The sequence below is a fragment of the Gossypium hirsutum genome, chromosome D13 (assembly GCF_007990345.1).
Source record: "Gossypium hirsutum isolate 1008001.06 chromosome D13, Gossypium_hirsutum_v2.1, whole genome shotgun sequence".
NCBI classification, from domain to species: domain Eukaryota; kingdom Viridiplantae; phylum Streptophyta; class Magnoliopsida; order Malvales; family Malvaceae; genus Gossypium; species Gossypium hirsutum.
The window spans coordinates 6,126,091-6,139,882 of NC_053449.1; the positions used below are offsets into that span (position 1 = coordinate 6,126,091).

General features: G+C 35.7%; 1 protein-coding gene across 1 annotated transcript; it reads right to left on the reverse strand.

Annotated features, from left to right (window-relative positions):
- Positions 1 to 2,933: 2,933 nt before the first annotated feature.
- LOC107919431 (uncharacterized) lies at positions 2,934 to 4,179 on the reverse strand. Its single transcript, XM_016848894.1, has 2 exons — positions 3,795 to 4,179; positions 2,934 to 2,974 (listed from the first exon to the last, which is right to left on the reverse strand). Exons 1-2 carry the CDS (start codon positions 4,177 to 4,179, stop codon positions 2,934 to 2,936), a joined length of 426 nt encoding a protein of 141 aa, XP_016704383.1.
- Between the last annotated feature and the right edge of the window lie 9,613 nt (positions 4,180 to 13,792).

Below are 13,792 nucleotides of genomic sequence, written 5' to 3' on the forward strand. Positions count from 1 at the left end.
GTCTTGATTGGTGAAAAATAATAAATCATCATTTATCTAGTACTGATATCAATTTTGATCCACTTTCACTAGGAGAAGTTGTTAATCCTACACTACTCACAAAGAATTGTACTTTTTTACAAAAGAATCATATCTCGGTCAAAGGTGTTCACGTTATATTAATACATTTTATACTCGTTCAAACTTAGTTCGACCTAAATATAGACTTAAAATTTTGTTTAAATCTACTCATATTTATGAATAATTAATCTAAATCCCTTTTAAATCCGTCCATACTATTTTTTAAAGTTTTTAAATATATATTAAACTTAATTTAATATTTAATAATTTTATATATTTTTCATTTATTAAAACTTTTTTGATAAATAAGAAGGTGGGGTAAAGCTAAAGGAGTCTTAAACCAAATCTAACAGTTTACATACCTTTGTAAATTAGAATTATGTTTCTTGCAGGAAGCAACACACCACTCGAGCCTAAAATGTTTACATCTTTTAATGTTAGAATTATATAACAGTTTACATTGCTCAAGCCTAAAATTAGAATTATTTTATTGCAGGAACAAAAGTTATTAAATTTATATATTTTTTAATATTTATATTATAGTATTATATATTATTATGAATTTATTTTTTTATATGTTACAATTTATGCAATACATAAAAATAATACAATATAATATATTAAATATAAAAAATAAATTAGGTTCAGGCTTAAATGTTTTAGTGTGAATTCGGTTCATATTTTAAACGGATTTATTTTTTTTCTAAATTCATTTTTTCAAATTTAATAGTTTAAAACAGATATTAAAATATTAACTTATAAACCATTCTACTTCAAAAGGAAAAACAAAAAAACAAAAGTTTATATTCCAATTGTCCTTAAGTTATGAATTTGTTAATGAATATTTCACGTCTAAAAAAAATTCATAGTTGGTTATTTATATTTTATTTTATTTGAATGGGCTAATGTATATACATAAATAATTACATAACAATGAGGTAAGGGGAAGAGATTTACAAATATAATTATTGAACTTTGAATCTAATAATTCAACTTGAAACTTTCATAAATTTATTATTGAGTGGTTAATAATAATATCTTTATTGATGGATATTAAATTATCAATTATTAGATCAATGTAATATTAATATTTAGAAAAGTCATTTGTAGGCTTTTTTTACCCCATTAATATAAAATATAATAATATCTGAAATGGTATCTCGATCAGATTATTTATCAAAATGGGATTTTTGGAACAGGGATCATGGGTGGTGCCTGACAAGGTGGTGGCACCATCCAAAATTTCCCACAATCATGAGGCCATCATGGCCATAATTGAGTTTTTAAAAAATATATTTTATTGTTGGAAGGTAAGCATATGGTAGCACCGATATGAGGGGGGAGGAGATGTGGCACCAGTGTCTAGCGGTGTAACACCCCAAACCCGGCCTAGACGTTATGGCTGAATCTGGGAGTGTTACGAAGAAATGTTTTCGCATCTAACCTTATCACGTTAAAACCTCGTATAGTTTATTGCTAAAAGAGTCCATATTTTATAAAACGTATTTCTTGTCATATTCGTTACTGAAACCGTCGATAGTTTGTTATTTCAAAAGAACATAGGTTGCAGCAGATTTCTTAAAAGTCGTTATATTTTGAAAATCAAGTTTACGTTTTCCAAAACATTTATTTACGTGAAACCATTACTTCTAAAAAATCATTTGTTATGCATTGCAGAATCATAATCAAAACCAATACCAACAACATAACCCAAAGAGACCCAAAAGCTTGGAGAGTTCCAAAATTACAAAACTCTCAAGAAAAACAAAAAAAATTAAATAAAATCGATAATTAAAAATAGTCCGCGAACTAGTGGTGACCACTGAGCCTCCGTTGCACCGACCCGCCTATGCCTAAGAATTACCTGAACAGATCAGACAAACAAACATAAGTTTTCAAAAACTCAGTGTGTAACTTAACAGAGACATTGATACACATAAACTCAGATTTCTCATGTAACAGATCAGATACGGACATAAGTCCTTAGCAAAATCAGATAATAACAGAGTCATACAGATATGCAAATTCCTACCCCCATCCTAACACACCACGTGGGGTATAAAACACCCACCCATCCCTACACACCTCATAGTGTCTATACGAAACTTATCAGAATAGTTTGTAGCCAAGCTGCCACAGAATAGTTTATAGCAAGCTGCCAATATATCGGCGAAATGTTGCCTCATAGAATACTTCCTCCACATATACAAATCCCACCCCATATACAGATACAGATAACAGATAAACATGTATAACAGAATTAACATGTCCCGCATGCTTATATACAGATATCATACATATTTATATAAAACAGTCCAATCATACATATCGGTTTTCTTAATACTCAAAACAGTCTCTCATAATAGCAGATCTCATGTATTAGGGTTTGGTTTGCCCTTACCGACCCTATGAAAAGCCCACAGTCAATTGGAACGAAATGTGCGACCTTAGGGAAAATTTCAGAATTTTGGCCCATGCACCCGTATGGCTTACCCGTGTGGGCCCACATGCCCATATTGGCCCTGCTCGTGTGACCCACATGCCCAAATCGGCCTAGGCTGTGTGACCCACATGGCCACATACTTTTCCGTCACACGGTCGTGTGTTGCACAAGGCTGGCCATACCCCCGTGTGGCATCGACAGGCCACTTTTTTAGCTTTTGCCGCACCTCGTTTTCTTACATTTTTGTTACATACTTGGTTTGTTTTTTATGTAAAAGCGATCCCGAGACCACTGAAACCTAAAAATAGTAACCCAAACACTACTTAGCAATAAATTTATGAACTCAACCAATAATTTGATTCCGATTAAAACCTCTCAAAAGTGAAATACGCGTAACACACTTGCCACCAACGAGCCGAACACACAACACTCAAATCGATGGAGAAGCACCAGCCACTTTTTGTCTTTCCCCTAAACAAGAAGTAACAAACACAATCAACGGATTCTGTTAAACATAACTAAAATTCCCTACAACTTAATACTGAAAAGAACTACTCAATAGCTTACCTATTCAGAACGAATTGAAGAATCCCCAAAAACCACAACGGCGACAACACAAATGGCGGTCAAAATTGAATAGGGAAGCAACATAAAAAAATTTTGCAAGGAAAGGAAAGGGAGAGAAATACTTCAGAAAAAAACAAACTTTGGGAAAGAAGAAAGAAAAAGAAAAAAAAGGTCAAAATGTGGAGAGGGATTTTAGGGAAAATAAAAATAAAAATAAATTTTAAAAAAACCACTAAATTCCCCAACTCCTCATTAACCAACATTATCTCACAAAATCTTACCCACTAACCACATCCAACTACCTTAGAATTTCAACTACACCGAACTTCTACCATACAACTGAAGCAAAAAATATCATCCACGCTCACACGTGGTTTCAAACACGAGACTTTAAGCAAGACACCTTACCATTCGAAATAGCAAGCTCATTTTGTTATGATTTGACTAGCAATAGAATATAAGCCAAACCGCCAAGGATAAGGATAGGATAAAAAATAATAAAATTTTCCAAAGAGTGGGACTTGAACTCAGTACCTTAAAAACACAATCAAAACACTTAGCCACTGAAGCAAATACTCAGTTATGATAGAATTAACAGAAACAAAGTTAAATTAGTCAGGGCGTTACAACTCTACCCCCTTAAAAGAAATTTCGGCCTCAAAATTTACCTGATCCGAATAGATGAGGATATTGCTGACGCATCGAGTCTCAGGTTCCGACATGCCTTCCTCAGTGCCATGATTTTTCCACAGAACATTAACTAATTGAATAGACTTCTTCCTCAAAATCTTTACATTTCGATCCAAAAGCTGAACCGACTCCTCCTCAAATGTCAAATCTGTTCTAACCTCAATCTTCTCAACATAAAATACGTAAGATGGGTTAGACCGATATCGCCTCAACATAGAGACGTGAAACACATCATGGATACGATCTAACTCCGGAGGTAGCTCTAACTGATAAGCGACTGATCTCACACGCTTTAGAATCTGATATGACCCAATAAAATTAGGGCTCAACTTACCCTTACGTCCGAACCGTAGAACTTTCTTCCACTGAGACATCTTAAGGAATACATAATCCCCTACAGAGTACTCAATTTCCCTCATTTTTAGATCTGCATAGGACCTCTGTCTATCAGAAGCCGCCTTAAGACGATCCAAAATCAGTCTAAATTTGTCTTCAATCTTGGAAACCAACTCAGGACCCAAAACTCGTCGTTCACCCAACTCAGTCTAACATAGCGGAGTACGACACTTACGATCATACAGAGCCTTGTAAGGTGCTTTTTGAATGCTAGACTGAAAACTATGGTTGTAGACGCGCTCAACTAAAGGCAAAAAAATCCTCTCAACTCCCTCAAAAATCAATTACACAACTCCGAAGCATATCCTTCAGTTTCTGAATCACCTCTCAGATTGACCATCGGTCTAAGGATGGAACGCAGTATTGAAGTCCAATCTCGAATCCAAAGCCTCATGAAGTTTTTTCCCAAATCGAGAAGTGAAATGAGGATCCCTATCAGAAATTATTGAAATTGGAACCCCAAAAAGTCTCACAATCTCAGAAATGTAGAGCTGAGCCAACTTATGTAGTGAATAATCCGTTCGAACCGAAATGAAATGGGCAGACTTGGTCAATCGATCCATGATGACCCAAACTGAATCATTCTTAGTAGGTGTTAAAGTCCATAGTCACACGTTTCAATTTCCATAAGGGAATCTTAACGGGTTGAAGCAAACCCGAAAGCAACTGGTGCTCAGCCTTAACTTGTTGGTACGTCAGACAACGAGAAACAAAATATGTTACCTCTCGTTTCAAACCCGGCCACTAATACAGTTCACAAAGATCCCAATTCATCTTATTTCCACCGGGATGCATAGCATAAGGGCTATTATACGCTTCCCTCATAAGAGACTGTCTCAAATTGGAGTCGTTCGATACATAAACCCGTCCTCGAAAACAAAGAACCCCATCACTATTCAGCCCAAAGTTAGACGCACTATCACTTTCTACTTGACGAAAACACAGAATCAAATAATCATCCCTCAATTGCTTATCCCGAATCTAATCAATCCATGTCGGCTTAACTTGCAACTCAGCTAGCAAACTCCCATCATCAAACAAACTAAGACGAGCAAACATCGCCCATAAATCAGACATTACTCTATGACTAAGAGCATCGGCCACCACATTGGCCTTACTGGATGATATTCTATCATGCAGTCGTAATCCTTGAGTAGTCAATCCATCTACGCTGCCTAAGGTTCAACTCTTTTTAAGTAATGAGGTACTTCAGGCTCTTGTGATCGGTGTAGATGATAACCTCTCACCATACAGATAGTGCCTCCAAATTTTCAGGGCAAAAACCACGACAGCCAACTTAAGATCATCCATCGAATAATTTCCCTGTGTGACTTAAGCTATCGAGACGCATAAGCCACAACCTTACCATCTTGCATCAGAACACATCCCAACCCAACATGCGACGCATCACTATAAACCAAAAACTCCTTATCAGTTTCAGGTTGTATCAGAATAGAAGCTTGAGTTAGAATAGACTTCAGCTTCTTAAAGCTCTATTGTTGCACATTAGTCTAGACAAAAGGAACATTCTTGCATAGAATTTTAGTCAGAAGAGCTGTAATCAACGAGAACCCCTCAATAAACCTCTGATAATAACTCCTAAGACCCAAAAAACTGCTGATCTCAAAAACATTCTTAGGATGTTTCCAATCAAGTACAACATCAATCTTTCTAGGATCAACTCGAATCCTTTCAGTAGAAACCACGTGCCCCAGAAACGTTACTTCTCTTAACAAAAATTCACACTTGCTCAACTTAGCATAGAGCTGTTTCTCTCGGAGTATCTAGAGAACTACTCTAAGATGCTCATCATGCTTATGCTCGGTTTTAGATTACACCAGAATATCATCGATGAAGTTTACGATAAATTAATCTAAATACAGCTGAAAAACCCAGCTTATCAAATCCATGAATGCAATTAGAGCATTCGTCAAACCAAAGGCAACGACTAGGAACTCATAGTGCCCATAATGAGTCCTAAAAGCCGTCTTAAAAATATCAGCTTCCTTAAACCTAAGCTGATGATACCTGAAACGGAGATTTATCTTCAAGAATACTGAAACCCCACGAAACTGATCAAACTGATCCTCGAAAGTTGGTACTTATTCTTCATAGTTAACTTATTCAACTGTCAGTAATCAATGCACATCCTCATGGTGTCTTCTTTTTTCTTTACAAACAAAATCGGCGCCGCACACAGAGATATACAAGGATGAATGAACCCACGATCCAGAAGCTTTTGAAGCTGTGCCTTAAGCAATCTCCTTCAGTGCCATTCAATAATGAGTGATGGACACCGGATCTGTAACCGATAGAAGCTCAATGTCGAACTCAACTTCCCAATTCAGAGGTAAAATCAGTAACTCCTCGGGAAAAATATCCAAAAATTTCTTCACTATTCTGATGTTCTCAACAGAAGAGTCCCCAGAAGCTGAAATACTTACGTAAGCCAGATATGCTTCACACCCTTTCTTAACCAGTTTTTCAGCTACTAGAGCAGAGATTACGTTAGATAAGTAATTTCGACGCTCGCTAATCACAACAACCTCTACATCATCCCTAGTTCTCAAAACTAACCTTTTAGTCACGCAATCCAAACTGACTCAATGCTCTACCAGCCAGTCCATACCTAGAATCAAATCGAGCTCTCCAAATGGTAGCTTGATCAGATTTGCTGGAAACACAACCCCTTGTACTTCTAGCTATACATTCCTATACAGTCTATTTACTCGAACCGATTGACCTAACAGACTCAATACAGAAATCTTACCCGAAGACTCTCAATAGTAATTCCCAAGTTATCAGAGATAGAGTTAGCTATGTAGGAATATGTTGATCCTTATCTATCTGTAATACCTAATTTGCCCGGCCCAATTTTACAAATAAAATAGCCCAGACACTACCCCAAGCCCAACCTAGCCCAACTACATCTAACCTAGACACTATCACGGCCCAACGCAGCCCAACACGACAGAAACCCTAGCAGCAACAATGGGCCTCCAGCGCTGCTGCCACGCACGCCTTCATGCCTCCTGCTCCGTACGGCCGTACCTATACACAAGCAAACAAGCAAAAAACGAACAGAAAACAACAGCAAATAGAAAAGAGCGAAAGATATTTTGGTTGTATTTTTTATTTCATTTTATCTTCGGCTATAAAGCCATTTTCCAGAATTTGTAACTGGACACAACATCAATACAAGGATATAGAAAAGACTTTCAAAAACAGCAAATATAGCATACTTTAGAGGTGATTTCCGATTCTGATCTTCCTTTTTTCCTATTCTTTATTATTTTTCTTTTTTCTTTGGATTTGTTTTTCATAAACTGAGTAACAAAAAAAAAGGGAAGAGCCCGTACTTGGTTAAGCCCGCCGTCGAACCCCCCATTAATTCCGATCAGAACCAGATGGTTAGGGACTCCGACGTTGAAGCGGCCCATGGGGGTGCTCCTCTGCTTTAGGCTCTCCTTCAAGATAAAAAGGGGCTGCTGATACTTAGGGTTTTTTTAGTTTATAGGCAGTACCGGAAACGAAGTCGTTTTATGCCGAGGCATTGGTTTCAAAACGGCGCCGTTTAGAGGCCTACGACCCGTATGGTGAGCCAACCCGGGGAAGGATCCGCGTGTTTTGACCCTTTTTGGGTGATTTGCGCAAGTGGTCCCTTGATTATTATAGCGTGTTTAAGTAGATCTTTTTATTTTCTTTAAATTTTGCCCCGCATTTTATTATTTTGTTTTAATTGAGTTTGCATGAAACGCTGCGTTTTGGAGGGTGGGGAATATTCCCCTTTCAGTCCCCCATGTCATTCGCGCTTTGTAATTTGGACTTTTCCTTTTATTTATTTTAGATTTCTCTCCTGAATTACTGCTTTAATGCCAATTTTATCCTCTGTTTTGTTATTATTGCTAAAATTGTTTAGTTCATTATTATTACTTTTGTTATTATTGGTATTACTATTACATTAGTTCGTATATTTACTTTTTTATATACGTAAATTACTTTATTAAATACTGATTTTGCTTCTTTTTCTTATCTAATATATTAGTATATATTTTATGTTAATCTAATATTATCTATATATTTTTAATAATTTTATTTTTATGATAGTTTTTTAAATATTTATGTATATATATACTTTTGTGCTTTAAAAGTCAATAACATTTTTTATATATAATTTGTATTAAGTTTTTTATTATTATACGTATACACCTAATGTATCATCGATTTCATGTTTACATTTTTTTACTTATTACATATATAACTTGTTTCATTTAAAATTTTCTTTCATTATATACTCGATTTATATCAATCTTTTATACATACTATTATACATATATTATCATAAGAAATTTTCCAATCCATGTGTAATATTATTTAAATTAATATGTATATATTATTTCATGTATTTTGGTTTTCTTCATATACAATATTCACTTTAAACTTCATTTTGATATTATTTTTATAGTATTTATTTTTTTATCTTCATTTTTGACTTATTAAACTCATATATGTATATTGTTTATTTTAAAATTTTACACATATAACTCATTTTTTTGTATTGATAATTCGTTTATTCTTTGAATGTCGATATTATTAGCATTGACATAATGTATGATTGAGAGTATTGTTACTATGCTTGCTTGTATTTACCTATTGATTATTTGTATTTCATTAGTGTATGTTATTTACAAATCATCCTTTGTGTTGTACATTATTATTCAATCGTTTTTTATTCATTCAAAAGATTACAAATGTCAAAGTTATTTCATACAAAAGTTTTCAAAAATAACGCAATACTCGAAATTTGGAATCTTCGAGAGAATTGAGCCCTAACGTATTGGGTTCCAATTTTCCTCGTTGAATCTAAATAATCAAAAATTTTCTTTAATCAAAACACATAAATAAAAGCTCATTCTAGGGAATCTGATACGTTGTGTCCTAATGTATTGGACATGATATGTTGATTCCTCGAGATGAGAATTTTTAAAATAATAATAAGGGCTATATTAAATGCTAGGAATTTTGATAAATTGTGCCCTAATGTATTGGGTTTTGATTTCTCATCTGACTTAAAGCAATTGAATATCCTTTTTAAACTTCACCACAAGTTTTGGAAATCAAAGACAAGCTTATTCTCAAGGACTAAAAATGTCGTGCCCTAATGTATTGGGTGTGACATTTTATTACTCTAAGATAAGGGGGTCTTTAGCATCCGCATCGATTTATCCAAGCATCTTTTATAAAATTAATATTAATGAAAGGGAGGACCACATTTTTTAAAATTCTTCACGAATTTTCGATATTCGAAATTAAGACCTTAATTAATCAATTCGGTACCAATTTTAGGCGTTACGAGGGTGCTAACCCTTCCTTGTGCGTAACCGATACCCGAACCTGTTTTCTCAAATTTCGTAGACCAAAATCATTTTCAATGTGAGCCGACCACACCTTAATAAGGGGTCGGTGGCGACTCCAATTTTCGTTTCATTTTTTTAAGTCGACAGCTAATTTTTTTTTGTTTTTCAAAACATGGTTTCGACACTATCAATACAATATAAGAGACATCATAAATAAGAAACGTACCTGTAATCACACCAGGGGCGTTTCTGTCCTCACGATGTCAAGCAGCATACACCAATGTCAGATGTCTTACCTTAATTTGATTAGCATTTCTACTCGGTGCTCTTTGTCCTCTGCCCAAGTCATTACCACCCCTGGCCGGACCATAGCCCTTAGGCGGCTGCTATACTACCCTCTAAAGCTGAACAAAACCCGAAATTGAAGCTTTTATCTGATCTAAACATTGTGGGCACTCTATAATACGATGATTCATCGACCTATAACGCAAACATGCCCCCAATTTCCTCCAATACTCTTCCGGATGGTGCCTACCACAGTCATTATATGGCTGAACCCTAGTAGGAGTAACTGGAACTCCTACTCTAGAAGGCCCATAAGTTTAACCCGTTTCTTAGGCCTCTGATCAGAATTAGAGGGCTCCAAATCCCTCTTATTCTTTCCCCTCCATTGGTTCCTGTTCTGGCCCTTTAGGCGCTTAACCTTTTTGGCGATCTTTGCCTTGTCCACTAGAATGGCGAACTCTCGTTCCCTCTAGAAAGCTATTAAAACCCTGAAAGTGTCCCTCAAACCATTCTTAAAACGAATACACTTTTCATACTCAGATGCTACCATCCCTCGAGCGTAGCAGCTCAGTCTTATACTCGGCCACAGTCCTATCTTCTTGCGTAAGATTCATGAACCCACATAGCTTGCACCCACTTACTTTCCCTAGAAGATGGCCTTGAAATAATCCCAATTAAGATGATCCGGTTGAGAACCCTCCTCAACCGATAACCACCTCTGGAATACTTCATCGCGAAGCAAAGAAATCGCACTCTTCAGGTTATGCTCAAGAGTGCAGTCAATATTATTCATTATTCTCTTAGTGGCCTCCAATCAGTATTTAACAACTGTAGGGGCGACTCTGGTGACACCCTTAAAAAGCTCAGCACCATTGGACCGGAGTCATTCGGTTACTGACCTATGGCCCCTATATCCACAATAGGTTCTAGCGACCTTCTTAACAACTCTCAGCATGGCTTGGGACAATATGTCATCCCCAGCCAAGCAGCTTTAAGACCTAGCCTCAGCAATAGGTGTAGTCAGAGTCTAGTTCTTATCTAAATTTGGCGTACTTCCAAGTGAGAAAGTGATACGCACTCGCCTCGTTTAATGAATTGAGTCGTAGAATTTGCCCGATCGTAAATAAGGAGTAAATTGAAGGCTTTTCAAGATAGTTTAAAAGAAAAGGAATATTTATGCTCAAAAGGGGTTTGATAGTTTAAGAAACGAATTAGAAAACAATGGATGCAACTTGGGCTAAGGATTCAAAAGCTGAACTAACACAATAGAAGTGTGTTAACCCGTAACTTATGAGAATGCTTAGGTTGGTAAAGTGTTAATGGAAGGATATGATAAATGAATAGGAACTTCGACCCACTATCAAAGATGATAGAAACCTCAGCATGGATTCGAATGCCACACTTTTGGGTTTAAAGTGATAAGTTCGGATAGAAACAAAGACAGGTTTGACGCCACAAAGATGTTTGATAAGTCTCAAAAGTCTTTGGAGAAAAATGAGAGTTGAAAACAAAACTCACAAATTGAAAAAATTCTAAAATTGTTCATTAACCTTCAAATGTGAATTACATGGTTTATTTATAGGCTGAACAAAGGTAGTCGAATAGCCTATCTAATCAGATTCTTATGCCTTAAGTTTCTTTAGGAAACTTCCTAGAAATCTCCTAGATACATTCATGAAATAAAAATCTGAATATTAGCATTCTAGAAGAGATGGTTCGGCTGGCCCTTTTAATGGTGAAAATTCACATTCAACTAATGCTTTTAAAGAGCTTAATTGCTGCTTTGGAGAAGGGAAATGGCCAGCTTGAAAACACATGCTTCTTTGGCTGAATATGAGTAGCCTCCAACTGAAATAGCTGCTGGAATTTATGAGGCAATCTTTGGCCATTGCTCTCCACGAAATTGACCATTGGAGAAGCTCAAAACAGTAGCTGGAAGTCCATTGAGCTGCACGAAAATTCAGCTGAAAGCACAAGGCAGCTGCACTTTAAATGTCGTCTATGCATGTGCCCAAATACATGCTCCTCCTTAATTGACTTCCTTTGTATTTAAGCTAGCTGATTCATCTGAAAAAAATATCAAATAAATTCAGTTAAGACATATTTAAGGCTCATGAAAACAGCAGCTGAAACACATTAAAATTCTGCACATTAATTCGGCTAAGATAAATTAATTAGCAGCCACTAATAAATTTGTCTTAATCTAGACACATTAAAACTTTGTAATTAAACTAAACATATTTAATTTATGACTTAATAGGGACATATTAAAGACATGTACTAATATAAGACACATTTAATAAGCTGAATTAAAATGTCTAGATTAAAACACATTTATTTAATTAAATGATTTGAGCTGATTCTAAACTAACACAACTAATTTAATTTATTCAAAATGAATATAATAAGCTCATTGAACTAGTTAAGTGCCGAATTGAGCTGAATTGAGCTAACACGAGCTAAAATCAGCTTGTAGAAAGGTGCGAATCAAGCTAGCTGAGCTGGACGTTTTATGTGCAGCCAACCCATCACTCCACACTCGAACAATATAGCTTGCTACGACATCTTAGAACTTCTTGGCACGTGCTCGAGTGATTGGCCCCAAAGGCAACTCCATGGACTCGGCATCTAGCTTCTTGGGTGAGCTCGTATTAGAAAGACTCAGCTCGAGTCCCTCTACGGCGCCCGTCGTGCCCACGAGTACCAAGACAATGCATTCCACGAGTGCTCCTCATTTTCAAAGTTTTAACTACATTACGAAATTTTATACATCAGTTTCAATATTTATTAGCAAGTATATTATGCTTCAAGTACTTATTAGAAGTTTCAAAAGTTTTCCAAAAGTTTTAGTCTCTAGCTAACTTGGTATAATTTCAGACAATTCTAATTACAGTATTTCTAAGTTTAGAAGTACTTACAGGATCAGCGCCGAAGACTCGGTGTACCACATACTTACTCAAAAAGAAACAAATTTTGTTTAAAAACCAGTCCTTCTACAAATAAAATTTTGAACCTAAAATTTCACAGCCCAAGTTTTATAACCTAACTCTGATACCACTAAATGTAACACCTTAAATCCAGCCTAAATGTTATGGTCGAATCTGAGAATGTTACGAATAAGGGTTTTCGTATCTAACCTTATCACATTAAAACCTCGTATAGTTTATTGTCATATTTCTTACTGAAACCGTCGATAGTTTGTTCTTTCAGAAAAACATAGGTTCCAGGAAAAATCTTTAAAGTCGTTATATTTTGAAAACCAAATTCGTATTTTCCAAAATATTTATTTGCATAAAACTATTATTTCCGCAAAATCAAAGTCCGGATAGTCCTAACATTACAAAACTTTCAATAAAAACCAAAAATTTAAATAAAATCTTTAATTAAAAATAGCTCATGAACTAGTGGTCACCACTGAGCCTCTGTCGCACCGACCCGCCTATGCTTGAGGATTACTTGAACAAATCAGGCAAATAGACATGAGTTTTTAAAAACTTAAAGTGTAACTTAACAGAGACATTCATACACATAAACCTAGATTTTTCATGTAGCAGATCAGATAAGGAATAAGTCTTTAGCAGAATTAGTTAATAACAGTCATATAGATATGCAAATACCTACCCCCATCCTATACACACCAACTCCGACCATCCCAACACACCACGTGGGGTATAAAACACTCGCCCATCCTTACACACCTCCTAGTGTCTATACGACATTTATCCAAATAGTTTACAGCCAAATTACCAGTAAATCGGTGAAATGTCGCCTTACAAAATACTTCCTTCACATATACAAATCCCACCCTATATACAAATACAAATAACAGATACAAATACAAACATATTTATACAAAATAGTCAAATCATACATACCAGTTCTCTTAATACTCAAAATAGTATATCAGAATAACAGATCTCATGTATTAGAGTTTGGTTTGCCCTCAGCGACCTTACGAAAAGCCCATAGTCGACCGGAACGACGTGTGCTACCC